The 23,561-nt window shown below is 31.4% G+C and overlaps 1 protein-coding gene across 1 annotated transcript in view; it reads right to left on the reverse strand.

Annotated features, from left to right (window-relative positions):
- LOC139522904 (metabotropic glycine receptor-like) overlaps positions 1-23,561 on the reverse strand; it is a 107,518-nt gene that overhangs the window by 47,564 nt on the left and 36,393 nt on the right. Inside the window, exon 2 of the mRNA XM_071316532.1 lies at positions 8,883-9,626. Within this exon, the coding sequence (XP_071172633.1) occupies positions 8,883-9,504 (622 nt within the window). The 5' untranslated portion in view covers positions 9,505-9,626. The remainder of the gene's footprint in view (positions 1-8,882; positions 9,627-23,561) is intronic.

Genomic DNA, 23,561 nt, shown 5'->3' on the forward strand with positions numbered 1-23,561 from the left:
ACCATTATTAAAAGATTAATGCCAATAAGCCTTAGGCAGTCTAATTTAAAGTCATAAAAAGCTTTTAAAAGATAAAGTTCTTTAAATAAATCTGCAACAAGACATATGTCTTATTGAATTTATGCTAATTATTTGTGCACAAGTTGCATAATTTCATATAAATTCTTTATTAATCTAAATAAATACATAAATAAATATTGTTGAATATGTAATCAAAAAGAATTCACTTTATCTCTTTATATATGAATCCAATTTTCTATGCATAAGTACTAATACAAGTAACATCAAAGTACACAGAGCTAGTTCAATTAAAAGATTGATTTGGATACAACTATATGCAATATATATTCATTTGCATGACAAAGCTAAAACCCAACTTTCACAAAATCAAGATGTAAGATTCCACAGTAATGAACTACATGCAAATAATTTTAAAATGTTGTGTATCCGTCAATGAAATAGCAACTCAATAAAAACAAACACCATAACATCTAGGTTGGAATGTCTTCTTTAACATTGGCAGGTGTTTTGTATTATATGTCAAACTCTAAAGTCCATACATGTAGTAACTGAATTTCAAGGAGACTATTAAAGATAAACAAACAATAGCCTGTTCGAACAGAGGCTGATTTAATATTAATTTGGTTAAATATACTAACCATGAAATTACATTTCTATTATAATGACTATGTTTGCTATCACAGCATGTTCTCATCTTAAAATTCAAAAAAAATGTGGAAAGTATATTTAACCCTAAAAATTTATATAAAATCTCTTCTTGAGATTTTGAAAATAACCATTTAAAATGAGATTATCAACGTAAATAATAAAAAAAAGTTGCTATGATGCAAGCACGAAATACTATTAGAAGAGAGTGCAATAGCAATGCTGAACTCCAGGGAATTTCAAAACGGAAAGTCTCTATAATGTACATGTTCTAAATAATTAGGTTTTAATAAGCCGTTCGTATAAAAGAAAAGGTTTCATCTTACGGAATGGATTAGTTTAATTTTTTTTTTTGGACGATTTCAGAAAACTGTTAACTACCACGATTAAACAAATATTGAAAAAAAATGCATATACAAGAAAAAACGAAACATCTTATATTTTTTTCTATGATAACTAAACGGTATCTCTAACAAAAAACAAACATCCGCCATAACTAGCGAAATGTACAAACAGTATCCCTTCATTGATATGAGCAAAATTTATTTTCACGTAAACAAAAAAATACCAAAAGAATAACGGGTATTAACGAAATTTGTCTTGAAAGCTTGGCTGTAGAGAAAGTTTTATTCGCCGGTTGAATAGATACAGAATTGGCAGTAAATGGTCCGTCCTCATACCCAAAATCTATCATAGATAATAAGTCTACCAGTAAAAAGTAAAATAACAAAAATAACGAACATCAAATCGGAATGTCCTTTAGCAAATGGCACAATCAAAAGCTTAAACACACAGCAAACGAATGGAAAACAACTGTTATAGTTCTGACTTGTTACAGATAATTCCTTATGTGGAAAAATTGTGGATTGAACCATTTGTTTTAGCTTACTAAACCTACAACTTGTATGTATACTTTTTTTTTGTTAAATAAATTGGTGAAACTAAGTGTAAAGATGAACAATTTAGTAGAAATGTTGTTCTTTTCATGTAATGTATTTGAAATGTAATAATCAACAATGTAAAATACTTATTTACGTAAGTATGTTTGTATTGTTTAAAGCTCTTGCAATCTAAACTTTAGTCTGCATAAGAATTATTGAACTCTGTATGTATCTTATTTCTGTCGCTGATAATTTAACATTATATTCTACGGTATGTACGTTATTCGATCTATAGTCACTTACTGGAAATGGATTCAGCATAATTTCATGCATTACAATCAATCTCATGAAATTTCTACAATAAAATTTACACATTTTATTGAAATTTTATCACTGATGCACGCATTTATTGAGGTTAGAAACCTTTATTCTCACGAAAACATACAGGATAAAATATCCTGTTGATTCATATAGCAAATGTAAAAAATACATTACTATATAAATATTTTTTTCTCTTAAATTAAAACCTTGTGTTTGGTCGCCTCTAATAGTTGCATATGTTGTGTTTTGACTTCTTGTCTTTTTCGTTACGCGCAATGGGTGTTGTCAGTTTATTTTCAAATAATGAGTATGCATATATATTTGTATCCATCTGGTGATTTACGTCAACCTTTTTCAACTGATTATTTTAGTTTGTTCAAATGCTGAACTGCTACACCACAACATATCCCAGTTTAGGAGTAGGGTTGGGCACCCACTCACGTGGTTAACCTTGTTATATACTGTATGTATGTGCCTGTCCAGAGTCTGTATTTCATTAGTTGTCGTGTGTTGCTATGTTGCGTATTTGTTTTTCTTTCTATATTTTGTACATGAATTTTGCCGTTATTTTTCTCGTTTGAATTGTTTTACATTTGTTAATTAGGGGCATTTTATAGCTTACTTGACGGGTATGGGCTTTTCTTATTGTTGAAGTCCATACGATGACTGATACATTTTAATTTCGGTGTCATTTTGTCTCTTTTTAAAATTATGTTTCTTTGGTATCTTTCGCCTGTCTTTTGCAGACGATATTGCAAATGCTCCAACGGTCATGAAAATCAGCTGTCTTTTACTTATAGGTTAAAAAAACAAATTTTCCATACTTCATAACACTTCATATTTTGTATTTGTCTGAAGCACTTCCTTGATTGACGTTCTTAGGGAATGTTCAGAGCCTAGTATTTGAAAGCCATGGTTGTAGGTGTAAACCCTTGAAGCAATGCAATAAAAAAAGAACAGCTTAATCCGTCCAAGGTCAACTGGGATTTTGATATGTAATGTCTCTTCAGTGATGATCGGGGCAAAATATTTGAATATCAGATCATTATACAATATTTGAAGAGCTGGCAAACTGCAATGGAAATAATTTGACAGAAGCGTATAGTTTTGTATACGGTGCAGGATAAGCTTACCCTTCCGGAGCACCTGATTTCACTCCCGGTTTTTTGTGGAGTTCGTGTTGTTTCTTAATTATTATTTATAACTGTTGATGTAAATGTCCTTTGGTTTTGTAAGTCTTTGTTTACTCCTTGGTTTTGATTGTTATTGTCTTTGTAATGTTTATCCTGCAGGAAACGATAATAAAAGAAATTGTGGCTGAATTACTATTTTGGTGATGACCACAATCATCACATGTGTCAGTCTAAACGTTTTCCTATAAATGTAAAAACAACAAGAATGTGTCCATAGTACATGGATGCCCCACTCGCACTATCATTTCTATGTTAAGTTGACCGTGAAATGGCATTTAAATTAGAAAGATCATATCATAGGGAACATAAATTACTTGAAATCTTTACTAATTTTTTCCATAGATATAAAGATTTGGTTTTGAAGTTTGGTTTTACCTGTAGGAAACTTATTTTAAACGGGATAGCACATCCTCATTTTTACGGAAATGTTGTTAACCGTGCCCGGAAATTTAGAAATGATCCATGTAAACTTATCGCTCCTTTAAATAAACTTATTCTAAAAGGTTACCAATTCAATACGGTAATAAGATCATTGAATATTGTTTTTATTGGTATAAATATTGAGTTTGTTATCAGTAAATCAAAAGCAAACTAAATATTACTAGTTATATACATATACACATTCATGGATCTACAATATGTCGATACCTGTAACTTGGCATTGCACAAGGTCGTGTTTTTTCTCTGGCTGTTTATGACGTCTATACACTAAATCCATTGGATGTTGGATGTGTACGGATTGATAGTTTAGTCTTAGATACATGATTTTTTTTATTATTTGTAAGTGGCTTTGAACTAGCTGTCAGATAACTGCGAGTACTCACAGATCTGTTCATACTGTCAACTTGTTGTCGGGATGTATAAGTACCCGGCCACGTCAACTTGTATTTTTGTCCATCTGATGAGTTAAGCCTTTTTTAACTGATTTGTTTAGTTCGTTCTTATGTTGTATTGTTATACCACTGTCTCAGGTTAGGCGGAAGGTTGGGATCCCGCTAACATGTTTAACCCCGCCACTTTATTTAAGTATGTGTCTGTCCCAAGTCAGGAGCCTGTAATTCAGTGGTTGTCGTTTGTTTTATGTGTTCCATATTTGTTTTTTCATTTTTTTTTTATGAAAATAAGGCCGTTAGTATTCTCGTTTGAATTGTTTTACATTGTTTTATCGGGGCCTTTTTGTCGTTTATTCTTTAGTTTTCTATGTTGTGTCGTGTGTACTATTGTTTTTCTGTTTGTCTTTTTCATTTTTAGCCATGGAGTTGTCAGTTTGTTTTAGATTTATGAGTTTGACTGTCCCTTTGGTATCTTTCGTCCCTCTTTTATAGCTGACTATGCGGTATGAAGTGGGACAGACGGACGAACGCACGGAAGGAAGGACGGACGGACGAACAGAGGCACAGACCAGAAAACATAATGCCCCTTTACTATAGTAGATGGGGCATAAAAATGTGCTAGAATAATAAGTACATCACCTTGAATATTATCAATTTAACTGAGGTCAAGTAACTAAAATGTATTCTCTGTGCCCAAATGATTGAATCACAAAATCATATAACTAGCATTAAAGGCAATGAAATGAAAGTCCTAAACAGATTTTTAAATCCTACGAACATTCTACTATCATTTTCTGGAAAAATGGAAAACAATTTGAATATCTAAAGGAAATTAAAGGTTCAATTTAAACAATTAATCACCCACGCCAATGATGACATAATAACTTCTTAGCATTTCCATTTTATTGCTTGTCTTTTTCCGGGACATTAATGTATAAGCACAAAAGATAAATACCAAATAAAAATGTTCTTTCCTTATAAGCTTATTATTTCAACCCCCACAGTCAACAGATATTGAACGAATTACCATGATCTAACGCATTGGTTTGCATCATGAATTGCTAGTGTAATTACTATTGCCTCGTCCAGAAATGTACACTCTTGTTCTTATTCGGAATAAATGGCTCGTGTTATTGAATTCCGAAATCTTTTCATGAAATAAATATTTTTTTTACTCAGAATGTTTCAAATGCAAATAGATACATTTTATGTTGTTAATAAGACCAACATGTCATCTATAAACATTCAAAAGAAATGTCAACCGGAAACTCTTTCATTTCATTTGAACGTTTATCCATGGTAATATGTCTGATAACTAGCAGGGATGTCCAATAAAGGCCGTTTAATGTAATGTTATAGTTTCTTTAAATGTTGTAAATAGAAAAAACAGGAAGTTTTAAAGTAAATGAAATGATCAATTTCTGGAAAAATAGGTTACTAGTACTATGTAACACGGACAACAGAAATTGTTAAATAAAAGCAACAAGAGAGTTAAAAGGACAAAAGAAGGGGAAATTTTTGAAGCAAACACACTTGACACAATGCATACAACTATCAAACAACAAAACTAAATTGGGAATAATGCCCGGTACTTCAAACGTCAAAATTATAGAACTTTTGGACTATTTTGCCCTTGTGAAATTATAAAATTGTTTGTTTAGACATTGCACGTTTTCCTTATCTCGAATTTGGATTGAATGATTTTGCTTGTTAAAATTGCAAAAATAAAAACCGAATACCCAATTACCCGAATAGGCAGGATGTTAAAATTTGGTCAATTCGACTGAATGAATGCAATTCGAATTTCACTATACATAAATGATGACGTTCCTGGCGACAGTAAACTGTTCTATCTTGGTTGTTGCAAAGGTTCTTTCGTTAAGTGATCTCACAACTGTCCCTAAATATGATATCGGATTTAATTCAGGCTATTGTGAATGTATGAATTGTTGTCACTAAGCTGTGTTCAATTCGAACGATATCCCTGTCTTGAGTGTTTCTTCTTTTAGTTTATCTTTAATTGTTCGGGTTTTTTTTTTTAATTCTTTTGAATCTTAACAGTCAATTTGTTAAGATAGATTTGTGCATTTTAAAGATTTGATTTTTTGAATTTTTTTCTCTGTATTGCTAAAGCATCTTTCCAATCAAAATACATTAAAATGCTCTCTATGTTTAGTTGCTTTAATGTTTGTTCGTTCTGCTGAATTCTGATACTTATCTTCATTGTAACGTTTTGAGTTAGTTTCCGTGAAAACTTTTTAAATTGTATAACATTTTAATTGAGACCTCGCATTAAGGTAAATCCTAATCAAAACACACAATGTTATAAATCTTGATCTAATTTTATAAAGGCAGAATTCTTTCTAAAAAAATTAGTAAAACTTAAATTTGACCTCGTTTGAGGAAGCAAAACCCTCGTCATTGTGAAGTCTTTTTATTCATAATTACAAACTGTTCACACAAATGTTATAACCATATCATTTTCTGTAATGTTTTGTAATGCAACTTGCTTTATTATATCTAATACCTATGTTGTGAAAATAAAACTGTTTGAACTTTTCCTCTTTTACTGATGGTAATTCATCAAAGCTCACCTTCAAATAATAATTATACGCCTTTTAACAATATCCCAGCCTTACCTTGGTTGGAATTTCTTTGTTTCATATTTGCTACATTAACTTTTTTCTGAGAACTCGCTTACAACAGAAAATTATCTTAATCGTGATTACACTATAATATTAATTTGCTTGAAATGATCAAAGTTAAATTGATTATGGTTTATTGCTTAGCGTAATGTTTGTTTTGTTTAGACAATATTCTAATATATTCTGTAAACAATTTGTTTGATATTTTATCTTATGATCTAAGCCAGAACTAGTGATTTATATATAAAATAACACACATCTGGACATTCTATTTAATGCTTATATTCTGTGTGGCAATAACGTAAATTACGCTATAATTTACTTCGCAAAAACACAAAATCATTGAACAATGCAAAAAAAAGTTACTTCCCTTCTTTATATGTATTTCTATGCATGTATTTCTTTCTCTGAGCAATATAAAAATAAGGAGATCATGGAGATATGGTATGATTACCAATGAGACAACTGTCCACAAAAGTTCAAATGAAGTGAATATTTGGACTATAAGTCTTTTTTCTAATTCATATATATTTGAATATTTTACGTACGAATGTCAATCTTATTCTTTTGATGATGTTTAGGTTACGCTAAGGTTTGTGACAGGTACCATAATATTAATATGTTTTCGCCTATGAAACCTCTAAAGTTGTATTAAGGTTGTTTTTTTTTGTAGTACATGTACTAAGATGAAATGAAATGCGGACGTGTTTCATATTTTAGAAGAACAGTTATCCATAGAGTAAAGGAAGTCAAAGTTGCACATTAGAATTATTTAGAAAGTAAAACTATTTGCATTAAAATAGTCCCACTTGTCTTACAGTAACCGATCAGCGGAAATGTGGCGTGAAGCTTCAAACAATTAATCAATAATAAGCTAGAAAAGCTTTTGTAGTGACTAAACTTCAACTAAACAATTAGATATTTCAAATGTCACATTAGCAATTTTTAATTCAATTAAAATAATTTGTTATAAAATGTTTAAGAATGAATTCTGTTTTTAAGCGTTATTTGTCGTGTCTACCCTCATATATAATGTATTTTTTTATGTAAATTTAGTCGTGGCTGTCATCGTTTGCCTATTGAATCGGACAGATGACATATAGAATTCGTAAAAGACGTAAGAACCTTCAATGTATGTGACTCATATGAAATAGGTGATAAGTACCATTATCTTGACTGTAACTTTTTTAGTGCAGAAAGAAAACAATTACTGCATTATTGTTCAAAAAATGCAAATACTGTAAATTTTAATTAGTCATTCACATCAAATGATATTATGTATTAAAAAATCGCAAGATTTATTAGATATGTATTATCGATTGTCGTCCCTCCTGTTTAGTTAAATTGTGTTAAACATACACAATCAAAAGTACTGCCTTTTTCCATATTTGTTTACGAATGCACTATTATTGTATTATAATTGTATAAGTTTTCGATGTAACATTATGTTAATGATATAAAATATTCGTATTCGTATTCGTATTCCTAATTTTCTACATTCAATTAAATGAAAAGTCCTTTAATGGAAGTCTTAACCAAAACTTTAATAAACATGACACTGAATTAAAAAAAATGAAATTCGTCAAAAGATGAAGAAAATGCAAAATTTACATTGCTACTTTTTTTTCTTGTCTTAAAATTAAAAAAAGTAAAAGGAAGGACTGACAAATCTCACAGATCGAATATAAACTGACAACGCCATGGCTAAAAATGAAAAAGACAAACAGAAAAATAATAGAACACAAGACACAACATAGAAAACTAAAGACTGAGTACCACGAACCCCACCAAAAACTGTGGGTGATCTCGGGTGCTCTGGATGGTTAAGCAGATCCTGCCCCATATGTGGCACCCGTCGTGTTGCTCATTTTATTACAAACCAGGTAAAACGTTTATTTGGTAGGTAACATTTATGCAAAGTGAAGGGGATTGTGGTTACGACATAAGGAACATATCCAATATCATCTCTGAAACAGTTATTCCATAACGGTCAACCAAATCGTGATGGCGTCCGTAAATTTTACGAAGGGATTGTTTCAACTTCACTTTGGAAAAGAGATCTTGCTTCACTTGTGCCAACTTTTATGTTGCTTATGACAGGGTTATAAAACTATTAGAAGTCTATTCGAAATTGTGAAACGAAAAACGAATGTTTAGCTATGACAAAATTAATATATGTGGTGTCCTCTATTAGGTATGTGCTTTCTATGCAGACAACAAAGGTATCGTGGTGTCGGAAAGTTTGAAGTTGAAGATAGTTCAAAGCTGTATCGAAATATTTTTGCTAAACGTAATAAAAGAATATCTAGCGAAGACAAAAACTTGTATAATTACATTACTCACCTATAGTGTAGTTAAAGTTTTCCAACTTGCTCGCTTTTACTCGTGCTGAATAAAACCATTCTGAATCATTTCCAAGATAATCATATTCCACAGATAAATCCTTCACATTTAGTCTCCCATCTTCTGTTCTATGAGAATAAGGACAAAATAGTCTATAGTTTTTAAATTCCTGTTTATCGTAGCAATTCCCAGCAGCAAACAATTCGGGGTCCCCTTCTAGCATAGACCTTACAGCCGAGAAGAAAAAGTTTTCGGATGATAGAATATTCTTATCTGCATCTTTCCAAATACGAGTTAGAAAGTTTGCTCTATTTACTGCAACGAGAGCCTGTGCTTTAAACCGCTTTTTTCCGTATTGTTTTATCACACCATCTCCAAGAGTAAAATTAGTACCAGTCGTACAATTGTACTTATTTTGTTCATACTGCTCAACCAGTTCAAGAAATTTTGTGACAACATCGGAATGGTCAATATGGTCCGTATCTGTTATAGAGTGTCCAGGAATTTGGGAAATATTAACAATGCTTACCGAAAATTGAGTGTCCACTGTATAATTGGACACAACACTGACAGCAAATGAAACAATTGACGTTATGAAAACGATTGAATAGGTATCGCCCATTATAATTGTTTATAATTCCAGTTCTATCACAGTTATTATATTCAAGACTTCGGTTTTCTTTTAGACTTTTTTTGTTAAAACAATTAATCACATGTATTTGCTAGGTCTTTTTTTTATCACATCTGAAAATAAAAAAGAAAAGCGTTGTTTTATATTGATGAAACAAATTATCTCACTGTTCCATATATGATGTGTAAATAATTCTAATAGATAAAATGAGAATATCTTGATATAGTATTTCCTCTTACTAACAAGCTCATATTCTTAAATTCCAACTTATTCATAGCAACTACTTCAAGTGATTTATAGCCGTATAGAATGCTTATTTTACTTAGCGATCGATCCAACATTCTTTCAGCAGATTTTAGTTTTGAATGTCATTTCCTTCCCCAAATTATATTAGAGTACTTTGTATCCTATCATCTGTACAGACAACGATCAATCAGTTCTACTATTTTACAATGTTACACTAATTTCAATAAAATGTTACAATAAGAATAAAGCTTGTGGTCATTTTGTATTATAGTTTACGTCTATTAAGGTTCGCTGTTTGTATGGATTTCATGTATATAGACTATGAGTTTGATTGTTCCTCTGGTATCTTTCGCCACTCTTTTGTTCACGTTTCAATTATTTCACATTTTTCATGTCTTGACCTAAAGCTAACTGTACCGTAAGGGTTTTGCTCATTGTCAAAGGCCGTACGATAACTATAGTTGCTAACTAACTGTCACGTCATTTAGACTTTGGTTAAAGTTTTCTTATTGGCAATTATATCACACATCGAATGATCACTTTGTTTAAACTAAAATGTCAAAATACATAATTATAATAAACAAATAGCAATTAGACTTGCATGCTTTTCCTCACGTGACGGTACCTTTGATAAGACTATTCCTGGGGGTTTCGACAAACTTACTGTCTGCATGCATCTAATAAAGTATTCATAAGAGAGTACACAATTTGACTCGCACGACTTCATATGCAATACAAATATTTAGTTTAAATTTATCAGTTGACGTAATTGTCTCCCCTGTTTAAACATTTTCTACAGAAATATGTATATGTTTACAGATTCACATTTGATAACGACTAGATATATATAACTAAACTCGTGTACGAGTTGAAAATAATAGATTCCATCAATTTCAAATACAATATTTATATGATTTTGACGACTGCGAGTAATTGTTAAACAATATTTTTTTTTATACTGTTCTGTTTTGAAATATTGAATGTTATAGATAAACTATTATGTGTCTAACAAATAAAGCTGTTAAGGACGTTATGGATATATCACCAATAAACAGCTGTTCATGCCATTATCACATTTAATTATTAAAATTCATGTTACTCCTGATAACATTCCGATAAATTAATTTCGATTCTTTATGCTTCAGAAATCATTCGGTTTGAAGTGTTTTCTTTCTGTTATTATCTCCACAGCTTACTAATTAGAATGATGATATATGAAAAATGAATTTTGATAAGAAAAATATACAATTTGATGGGTAAACTTTGTTAATTTGAGATAAATGTTGATTATCGATATATACGCAGAATACTCATCGCGTATTGTAGTGCTCAATAGTTTTTCACATAGAAATAAATATCGGCCATTATAAATTCATTGCATATGATAAGAATTTATTCTTACACCTTGAATTATATAATATTTGTGTTGTCAAATATTTCATTGACTTTTTTTTCTGACTAAGTATTACATATATAAACTTTTTGTTTTGCCATGTATTGCAAATAATTTTTGTTGCCATGTATCACATGCTGTAAACCTACATCCCATAGAATATTTGTGCTTTGTGTCATGAAGCCTTGTATAGAAAAGAAATGCTTAATGAACCCGTGAAAAAGAACATAAATACACTTTTTGTTTATTGCATATATTAATGTATTACATGTTCTTTCGTGTTGCCAAGTGTTACATATACTTTTTTTCTTGTCAGCTAAGCCCATCTCGCGAGTGATCTCTATGTGTTGTCCTGCGTTCTTCGTTTTTTAAACATTTTCACTTTAAATTTCGAGGCTATGAAATGCCAAACAACTCTGATCGGCATGCCGTTCAAAAAAAAATGTCTGTCCCACAACTCCCGTTACTAAAAGTATATTTTCCATTAGAGGCTTTCTTTATACTTGATTGTATAATTCAAGGACTATATGAGGTAGATTCCTTCCTTCTCTTCGTTATTCAATAGGAGATATTTTGACTTTGTTATAATCAATTTTGTTGAATTTCTGGTTTATAATTTATACTAAAAAAGTTTTGTTATTATATTTTTGTTATTTTATAAAACTCGAACTACGATTACAATAGTCTTTTGAGATCGTATGATTACAGTTGAAACTAAGCAGATAAGATGGACGCCATTTGATGACGTCACTCAATGTATCATCTGCATGATGAACCGATTTACTAAATGACATTTCTACTTCGTTCAATATGTACAAATAGTTGATTTTTATGAAATGATAAATTGAGTTCTATGTCAATTTCAAAATTTAATTTTCATTTCAGTCACGGGAAATGCTATCAAATTCCAATGAAAGCAATCAATACACAGAGAGTGTAATACACTTGTACTAATTGCACTTGTAGACGTTCAATTTCTGTAGAATAGTCATAAACACAGAACATCTTTAGTACAATAACTGTTTCTCCGTCGTGATTTTTTCTTTTATCCAGCTATCGACTTCTACTATATAAATACAGGTGAAAGGATAACACGAAGCGATATACGTATACTAGACGTATATATAGTTTCTTGGTATCCTGCTTCTGTTGCAAGCGAACGTTTATGTCAAATTACTATTTACGTCTCAGTTGAAATCGGGGTCCTCATTGTAGTCCTCGTTTAAGTCATGTGGATTTCTTTCAAAAACATATTCATCAATTGGGATGGAAAAACAAATGTACAAAATGAATTGCTGGACAAAGACAATAACTGTTTAGTGTCATTACCTATAAGCTGTATTTGTACTGGGCACGAAACACGAGAAATAGCTTGCTAAGGCTCACATTAAACCTGTTTCTTAGCCTCGTACAATTACAGCTGATATTTTAAAGACACTAAACAGTTATTGTCTTTATATTTGTCTAACAAATTTTCACACTATATCCTAATTGTTTTAATAACCCAATCTCTAAGTGTTTCTAAATTAGGGAAACCGGAACTTGACGAATTTCCATCGCATATTTGTATTATTCCACCAATAAGGGCAAATACTGGTTTGTTCGGTATGTGCGAGAGAATGGTTGCCAGGTTTTCTGTGGCCCGTCCACATGCGAACTATTTATACCCGTTTAAAACCTATCTGTTAATAATAGTTTCAATTACATTTCATTATTGTTGATCCATCTTCAGGAACTCACACACGAAAAGGATACGCAGCATGTTCACGGATGCCGCGTGCTTAGAGGAGAAGCAGCGCAGATTTGTTGCGCCATGTTGTTTTTGTCCTGGTTATTGTCAACAAATTTGACAACTGTAAGCTAAACTATGCAATGCATTACCCAAGAAAAAAGTTTGAAAGACTAACAGGGAATAGTTTAAAATGTTAGAAAAGGTCTTTACGTACATCTTTAATCAATCGTCCAGTGCCATGATCATCTGTTAAATACATTTTATTCTTATCATGACTAGGATTTAACGTTATACATTGGTTTCAGAACAAAACATGGTTGTAATTCATCTTATGTTGCTGTTCACAATTTAATCACAGCAATAAATACAATATTTGATTAAAATTGTCATTCAAAGCTACATGAATTATTGGTTCACAAAAGAGTCAAGGTTTTCCATTATCACTCCCCAATATCCAAGTTAACTTCATCAATCATCTTTGCATTTGTGTTTCAAAAAGATAAAGATTTGACGCACAAGGTATATTATTTACATTATTTTCTAACAAAGCAGTTTATTCAAATATCTAATATGGTTATACTGATACCGAATAGTTGTCTGATAATGGTTTGGATTTTTATTTAATCATATCACTTGACTGTGGCTGTTCCGCAGGGATTTGACGGTCAAATGAGATGCTTTATTATGTAGAGATATAGAAACACTAGCTGACGTACTCGGACTAACATGGCGTTGATAATCGCAGTCTACATCGATTTTATATGCATAGCTTTACTCTAACTTTGTGTTTTGACTGTTCCTTTGGGTCATTATAAATCCATTAGGTAGCTGAAAATGTGTTGTAACAGTTGTTTTTAAGGTCATGAATGATCAGAAAGGCATCATTACTGTATATTCATTCATATATACATTAATGATGACGTCAGATCATTCACAATTTGTAACCTTATACTTTGAAACGTTGTGAGATATTTATTTTAGTAGCTTTACAATGTCAAACATGCAATGTCTCTTTAGTGATGTTTCAGTCCGAAATTTTTGAATATTTAAAATCTAATACAAATGTTAAAGAGTTGATAAAGTATATCCAAACCAAACAAGTAATCAGAGCTTTGCAAGATGAACCTATGTTTCTATTGCTGTGTATTTATTTATTCTAAGTTGGATAGAAGTATATACATGTATATAGGGAACGGGTTGAGAGCTCACAAAACATGTTGAACTCCAGGGCATGTTTGTGCCTGTCAAGAGCTTCTATCTAATGTAAGTCTTGTATGGATTTTTTAAATTTGGACTTATTCTTATGTTTCGGACTTTAGTGAGACGTCCGTTTTCGCTCAACTAGTATATATTTTTGTTAAGGGCCCAGCTGAAGCCCGCCTCTGTGTACGTGATTTTCTCGTGAGCTGTTTTCTGCTCATTGGTGTGGCTGTTGTCTCTTTGGTACATTCACCCTATCAATTCTCAATTTTATCTTAACTATAATTCTTTATATTTCCACATTAATTCCTTACATTTCCTTAGAAAGATTGAACTGTGTTCTGAAACAGAATTTATCTTCTTCTTTTATTTAGTAATTATCGCTTATACAACGTTGCACATAAAATGCCTTCTTTAATTAAGGTACAATATTGAAGCTATTTGTCATTTCAATTCATAGGATTTTATCGCTACAAGACTGTTATATTTGTCTTACAATATAGATTTAACCAAGCAGAAAACAAGTTTTCGAAGGCGATATCTAATTTTATCCTCGATTGATGCAGAGATTATGGAAATCCAATATTCACATCCGCTCTGTTAATATTGTTCGCTACTTTTGTGTGAATTTACTATTCCAGGAGCGAAAATCCTCTTTTATGGCTAAAGGAAGACGAAATTTAATTAAAATTCATGATGATATTCAATTATGTTGAAAAACAATTAATACGTCTTCGTAAATCAAATTGATATAGAAAATTAAAGAAATCTGGAATTACTGGCAGTTAGGGCTAAATTATTGCTTCGATTCAACCGTAAACCTCTAGCTCATGGCATGGGAATATTGCTTAGATATTTGTAAGGCAGAAAATGAAATTAAATTATGATGAAATGTGCCGTGAAAATTATTAATTAAATTATTTTATTGGAAAAGTAATAGCAATTTTTTGTAGTTTCAGGATATTTATTGATATGAGATTCTTAAGAAATAATTTTGAAACAGTATGACCCTCAGTTCTCTGATCTGAGGATATATCCTCTACCCACTGGACATTAAGCCACCAACAAACAATCAACAATCTACCCACCTTCATGCTTAAATCAGTTTCATGGAGGAGATTGACTTCATTTGTTAATCATACAGAAGTTGACATGTCAACGCATATTACTATGTTTAGATAGATATCGTATATAATCATGTAATTAATGAACGTCTACCACGCTTCCTTGATATATCCATTACACTTTAAAGGTTTCGATAATACTTTAAATATATATAAAACTGCTAAAAAGACCGCGCATTTCTTCTTTTTTCTACTTTTTTTTTTTTTTTGGGGCATTTCTTTAAATATGTTTTTCTCTTCAATTTTTGATGAAATGTATTTCATTTCACGTATTTTTCAGTTTTTCCGGTTTTGTTTATAAAAAAATCAATGAAATATATTAACTGAACTTTAAAAAGTAAAAACACGAAAATACTGAACTCCGAGGAAAATTCAAAAAGGAAAATCCAAAATCAGTGTTCCTATTCCTGATGGATATTTCTTTTCGTTCCTTTTTTTTTTAAACAAATGCGGTTAAGGTTTGGTCATAGCCTTTTGGTACCACTATATCCTTATCTAAACAAAATGCAACATTTATCAATTACTCTGGAATCTTTTGTGGATAATTTATGGTCCTTTATAGTTCTATAGATTTGTATCAGTAAAACATTTGAAGAGCATTCACAACATTTGGCGAAATGTTTACTAGATTACGGGTAACAACTTTTACTCTTGACTACAAAACATGTCATTTTGGTGTTAAGGATTTCAAGATAAAACGTCACATTATTCCGAAGGATGGTGTCATGTAGATGACTTAATATGAAAAATGTAAAACAAAACCCAATATCCACCTCATAAAATCAGTACAAGGTTTGACAGTTCATATGTCGATGCAATTAGTGTAGACGTTTAGTGTAAGATTAAGGTAAATCACAGTTTCCTTACAAACAATATTACAATAAAGACGAAGAAAGTGTCTGAACTGATAAATGCCAGAATTTGCTTGAAAATATTAAACAGGATTTGACGAATATCCTTTTTTGTCGTAATCCGAATTTTAACAGGTTTGCCTTTCGATGCATTTCATCCTGGTTATACTAATTTCGGTTCATGAAGAACATTATCGACTTAGACTTAATGAACTTTGGACAACATTTGTGTTGCCTACATCTTTGGTATATATGTTTTTGGCACCGTAACCCTTTTAATGGAAGAGCTTCTATGGGCGTCTATGAAATAATCATGCTTTCGACATTAAATTAACAGTTAAGACAGGATTTATCATTTCAAACACGTCCACATGTCTTTGTTTCTAATCTTCTCCATGGTTTACAGTACATGTAAAATTGTGCTACATTGTTTGTTATTTTCGAATAGTCACGGTTTTGTTTTGTATATGCAGCTACTTACCCATTCAACTCTTATAGAAGATTATGAAATCGTTCTTTTTTTAATTATGCTTTTGTGGCGCTTCGAAGTAAATTGACTCAATATTTTAATTTCCACTTTATTTTACTCGATCAGATATTTCTTACAGATTGAATGCAAAAGAGTCGTATATTTATTTATTCAAAAATTGTTTGGAAGCTTTCATCTGTAAATTACTAAAAAAAGAAAACCAGATATGTCACTTTATCTTTTATTCGTGCCATAACTCATTCAAATGCTTTAATTTATTTATTTGAACAAGGATGAAATAGGAATAACAAAACAAGAAATGAATAAAGTACATCATCTAGTGTATACTATTTCTATGCTATACAGATATTTGATATTGATAATTCGTTCTTTTTTGACTATATACAATTGAGATGGTTACGATTTATTACATAAATATGAATAAAGATGATCAGAATCTATAGTTTTAACATTACTCGTTGTAAATTGCATTGTCACTGATACTTTTCAAAATACGGTCAACTAAAATCGATAATCTAAAAGATTTTTTTCTTTTTTAAATCTCCCATAGAAAAAAACATATGGGTCCTTCAGATTGAAAACAAATTAAATTTATATCATCCAAAGAATTTAATGCGCTCGAGGATTATTTGTTCAAATTCTAAAGCATAGTGATATAAATTCTTATGACATTGTTATTGTTATAATGGTCACCAGCTGACGTCTTTCAAACCTTTAATTTATCTGTTGCTTTTATTAACAAGTCGCATTAAAGTAAAGTGAACGAATGACAATTAAATTTTGGCATTTGCACATGCATAAATATATCATTTCTACCTTCCATGTTTCTATTCTTTGAAAGACTAGGTATTGGTTTTTATAGTTACTGCTGTTAACAGTGCTTTTTTTTACCAAACGGTCGTTAATACATCCGTAATGGCTTATAGTTTTTGCAAAAATAGATTAAAAAAATGAAATTGTTTATTCAAGAACGATTTTTGATGTGAAATACTAAAAGTAACTAACATCTGATAATAGAGAGGGGATATGATTGCCTTATTACGTCTTGACATTAACTAGCATACCACCTCTCCTTGTTCATGTTTATTATAAGATTTACTTTCTGTTTTAACAAATGGACCCATTCTGCAATCCTGCCAGTTAAAAAAGTTCTCGAGGACTCCGTACCGTCGAGTCAGTATACAGCCAATCATGTGCATCAAACCTGTATATATTTCTGAGGTTTTTTCATAGACTTATCCATTTTCCTAAATAACCAGTAATTAGTCAGAAAAATGACTTCAAATATATTTTGGTAAATTGTTTACATATGGTTGACTTGTATATCTGCATGTGTTCATTTATTACATAAGGGGTCCTCGGTAGCCTAGTGGTCTAAGTAGTTACTACTGTAATCACTAGCCAGTCAACACTGAGGTTGTATGTTCGAAACCCGCTCGTGCGGGTGCACCCGACTTCAATCTTTTAAAATTGACTAGAATTGTCAGTTTTCCTATCGAAGGTCGGTGGTTTTCTCAGGGCACTCCGGCTTCCTCCATCAATAAAAACTGGCCGCCACGAAATAGCATAAATGTGGTGCTTGAAAGTGGCGTTAAAACACCAAAAATCAAAATTCAAATCTATTACATAAGGCTGTTTAGTTAATCTAGCGTTGTATATGTCTGAGCTAGTTTAGTGTTGAGAAATCGAGTTCAATAACCGATTAATATGATGTATTGTTGTAAACGGGCCATCAGTTATAGTGTACTAAATCAAATACTGAAGCAAAGTTAATTAAAATTGTTCTGGCTTGAAGCATTGAAGTAAAATAAGTGAAATACTTTGATAAATAAACGTCAAATAATTTTGAACTGGATAGCCTACTTGATGAAATTGACAGAATGAAAGACACGATTGGGTTTTACAGGGAAATTCTCAAGAGATAATATTTGTTATCTTAAAACGGATACACGCATTGTCTTTTTGTCTTTTAGTTGAAGCTTTTGCCGATGACGATAATGATGACCCCTCACCGATGTATTGTTTTATTATAACTTAATGTGTTTCGCTATTTGTGGAATTTGGTGTTAATGACATTCACTTTCATATTTAATTTAGAGAGCCGTGGTGTAATGGTTAGTGCATCGGACTACTAACACAAAGATTCCTGATTCGATCCCCGTTTAGGGGGGAAAATTTCAGGCACTTAATTTTCGGCTCTCCCTTGACACCATTTGCGAGTATAGTCTTGAGGGAACGATGATAGTCCGTCGGAAGGGGACGATAAACGACTGACTCGTGTTAAAGAGAAGTCATATCTCTTGCACGTAAAGATTTCGAAAAATAGTAGGCTAATGCCGCTACAAGGCAGCACTCGTACCCGCAAAGTGAAAAGGCATTAGTATAAGTTGCAATAACTTGATCATATGCTTTTAAAAAATATTTACAGATAAAACATGTCAACATATACGGAACTATAATCATTTGTTGCCACGACGTTCTCCAATCGAAAAAGACTAGGCACAGTACATAGGACAATAACATAACAAAAGACGACCGTAACTATCTTAGACTCATTATTCAATTCTTAACATAACGCTATCTTTCAAATTGTATTATTATCTTATACGATCTTCTACCATCTTATACCATAAACCGTTTAGAAATGCGACTTTTTAAAAATCTTATTAGCGGTTTTTTTAACGATTTAACATACTGGACATGTTAGTTAACTAAAAATAGAATGGGAAAAGCTCCGCCTTTCAAATTCTATTATTATCTAATAGCTTGAAACATTTACAAGTGCGCCTTTTTGAACATGTTAATAATGTTTGGTAAATAGTTCATTGACTTTACCAATGATTTAATAGGCTGGACATGTTTGTTGGTTAATTAAAAAAAATGAGTATGTCATTTCGACTCTGGAACAAAATATGTTCTTGACAATATTGCTTACAGTTAAAGTACTTCTGAACGATGAGGCTTCTGCTAATAACAAAAATATGATTATATGAATTATCGCAAAGTAGACAACCAAACAGTTTGTTTATTGACCGAAAAAGAAAAATTATATTGATGTCAGATTGGTCTTCGACAAAGCTTTAAGTGGCGTTTCTAACTTTCTAAACAGACAAGTTTTAGATCGATGGCCTATCACTTATAAACGGTTGAGTTGACATATCATTTACTAATATATCTTGATGTCTTGTTTTGCCGGTTCAGTTTTAATGAATAGAATGTTTCCGAAGTCCGAACAGTGAAACACAGAGTTTTCCTTAATATGAGAGTATTGACTTTACAAGTATTACTGCAATTATCCTGTTATTGGAGCCTATCAACATGAATATCGTTTGTTATAGATAATAGATTTCGTCCACTATTGCAAACATTTGAACCAATCCGACGAATAATTATTGTCTATTGCCCTAGTTTTTTACTGATTGTTAAATAAATGAAGAACTGATTTACGCTATGCATGTTCACACTATACTGACTTCATTAACAGGGATGTGCTCCTACTTACTCTAAACAATGACCAACAGACAAATGTCGACTCTCTAAATTATTTACGCTAAACAATACGATTGTGTAAACCGGTATGATATACTAAAGTATGTCTGTGTTTCATCTCATTAGAAACATGATTACGCAGTCTTTTATCTTCAGATACCAGCCAAACTTGTTTGTATCGCTTAATGGACCCCTGATTGTGGATAAAGAGTTCTATGAAAAAAATGACATTATACAAAATATAACTATATTCATGAAATAAACACAGTATAAAATATTTAGAAGATTTGTATGATGACTATATTCTATACTGTTCTATAGTGTTAGTTATATTACTTTTTAAGTTAAATGCGCAAATGAAATAAAAACCAGTTGATTTTAATAGACTACAATTCAAACTACCCCAATTGTTCACTGCATTCACTGTGTTTCGTGTTTTTAGATGTTAGTTTACTTCAGCAGGATGGGTGAGAGCAGGATATGCATATACTTTCGACACTACGGGCATCGCTCCTTTTAGATTTCCTGCGATTTACTTTGTTAGTGGGCTTTGCCTAGATCTGTCTTCTAAATTAATAAATATGATTCGAATATCGGTTGTTAAGTGGCGGTGCGTCAGAAAAACAAGTAAACAGATATTTGCGACCATCCAATTATTATTAGTAGATAATTACCAGTACCACAATTCTTTGAAAACAATTTGATGCTTCTGTATGAAAACACCATCGCTTACTTGACAGTTGTGCTTGTGCACATATAATCAGAGCAAAAACCAAAATGGGGAGTGGTGAAAGCAATTTGCAAATACTTTTGTTTGTCTTACTTCAAATAATCATGTAACACATAAATGAGCAAATATATAGGTTAATGTGTAAGTATAATTTCAGATGACTTAACATTGTAATTTCCAATATGATTCAATATAGTATTTTATCATTGGAATGAAAACCATGTAGTAAACTTTCAGAACAAACGTTAAACAATTTTGTTTAATGCTAAAACTATATAAATCCTTCCACAACGAACACCGGTGAACTAGTGTAACCCTGTACATATATATTACAGATTTTGCAATCACTTATGCTGCAGACTAAACGTATAATCTGCAACAAAGACCTCCAACTGAAACGTGAATCAAAGACACATCATATATCGATATCTCTCAACTGCAAAAATGTTAACTTAATTAGGAATATGTCATCTATGAAATACATTCAAGTAAAGTAATTTGTTTTCGTTTTTCAATACTTCAGCTTTCCCTCATATAGGTCATAGAAAAAATCATTTACAAATAAAAGAACTGTTTTCTTTAAATTTGAATTGTCGATATTTGCAGAATTATTGATGTTTTATCTATGAGTAATAAGTGAATGAAAATTCTATCTTCAATATATGCTAGTACTCAAAAATAATTACTATATAGTTATCAAAGGTACCAGGATTATAATTTAATACGCCAGACGCGCGTTTCGTCTACTATGAATGGCTATCTGTTGGCTATATCTTTACATTTTCGTTTACCAAATAAAGTTTCGTATGGGCAAGAACGATTTTTTTAAAAACAAAATACCAAACTCGAAAGTAAATTCAAAAAGGAGAAGTCCTTTTAATCTTACGAAACCAGACGTTGGTATATATCAATTAACGAAAGAATGAAAACAGCAATCATATTCCTGTCTTGTTACAGACATTTTCCAAAGATTTATTAAACTTAAGGCAGGAGATGGACGGAATCGAGAACTGTGTTCGTGTCTCGCAATGTCCAAATTAACTACAAGCTTTGCAATGCAAATGGCTTCGTTTTATAAAAAATAAGTTTCTGATTAAATTCTATATACTGCGAGTGTCCGTCTATTGGCTAATACGATCAATGTATCATGCAGATCAGATTGTGTGTAGACGGCTGATATCGTAACGAGGAGAAAATGATATTAAAATGTTAGAAGTATTGATCACATCTTGTCACTTTAAAAACCTATGACAATTAATCCTCGGACAATCAATTATTGTCTTTTGTTATCTTATACACTCAATCATTGTTTGTTTCTACTGCTGATTTATCAATAGAACAATGGAGGAAGGTTCAAGGACAAACAAATATTATCTGTCCAGTGTCAGTTCCTTTTTTTATATTCAAACGGTCAAAGTAAAAGTAACATTATGAGGATTACAACAAATGTGTGTCATCATGACCCAGAGCATAGTCCTGTGATATATCTTCATTTGTTTTTTTCATTGTTTATAGAGGAGGGCGAAAGATACCAAAGGGACAGTCAAACTCGTAGATCGAAAATAAAATGACAACTCTTTAACTAAAAAAGACAAACAGACAAATAAAAGAGGGGGTGATTTCAGATCAAATTGTATTGGGTTTTGAAATGTCACTTGCATGCATAACATATTACTAAATATAATTCCAGCCTCCTCCAATTCTTAACGCCAAAATGCAAAATCACTAGTTAACATATATACACTGTCGTTGAAACTTTTCATATTGTCTCTCTGAGAATATAACGATCTATATAAGTTTAAAAAAGTAATAAATGGATAATTCAAAAGTGTCAAGCATATAATTCGATTTTGTTGATGTTTTTTTTTAACTTCTTTAGTCTAGCTTCGTATAGTTAACGGAAATAATGAAGCGTGTTCAAGTTTTAATTCAACCAGTAGAGAGAAAAAAATACAGTTAAAATTTACACATTTTTACTTTTACCGTTACTTGTTGACACTGTGTCAATTGACTAGTTTTATAACATCTATTTATAAGCATGGTATCTGTGATGATTTCATCTTTGTTAAGTGGTTAAGAAGAAAGTGTCATACGAAAACAGACAAAAAAGAAGAAAAGACAAACAAATTCACAGAAAAACCCTAAAAACTGAGTAACACGAACCCCACATAAACGGTGCTAAACTCATGCGCTCAGGAAAGTTAAAAATATCAAAAATACCGAACTCCAAGGAAAAATCAAAACTAAATGTTGTTATCAAATGGTAAAGTTATTAACTGATCTTGGTATGCATCTTTAAACATATCTTTGATATGAAAAATACATTGAATATTAGCTGTAAAAACAATACAGACATTATTGCTCATAGTAAGTGTACATTCAGTGTCATTCATATATGTTACAAGCGAGGAAAAGAGGACAAAATAATGGGTACGACAATAGGAACATATTCGTGGACATATGTGATACCTTTAGTCCATAACGGTCAACCAACTCATGGGAACACTTTATAACTTTCACAGGGACGAATTAAACTTCACTACTATGAAAAAAAGTAAAATCACAAAAATACTGAACTCCGACGAAAATTCAAAACGGAAAGTCCCTTATTAAATGGCAAAATGAATAACAACTGTCATATTCCTAACTTGGTATAGGCATTCTCAAATTTAGAAAATGGAGGACTGAACCTGGTTTTAAAGCTATCTACACCTTTCACTTGTATGACAGTCGTATAAAATTCCATTATATTGACAACGATATGTGAATAGTATCCTTGCAAACTGCAATCCT

Source organism: Mytilus edulis, chromosome 5 (assembly GCF_963676685.1).
Source record: "Mytilus edulis chromosome 5, xbMytEdul2.2, whole genome shotgun sequence".
NCBI classification, from domain to species: domain Eukaryota; kingdom Metazoa; phylum Mollusca; class Bivalvia; order Mytilida; family Mytilidae; genus Mytilus; species Mytilus edulis.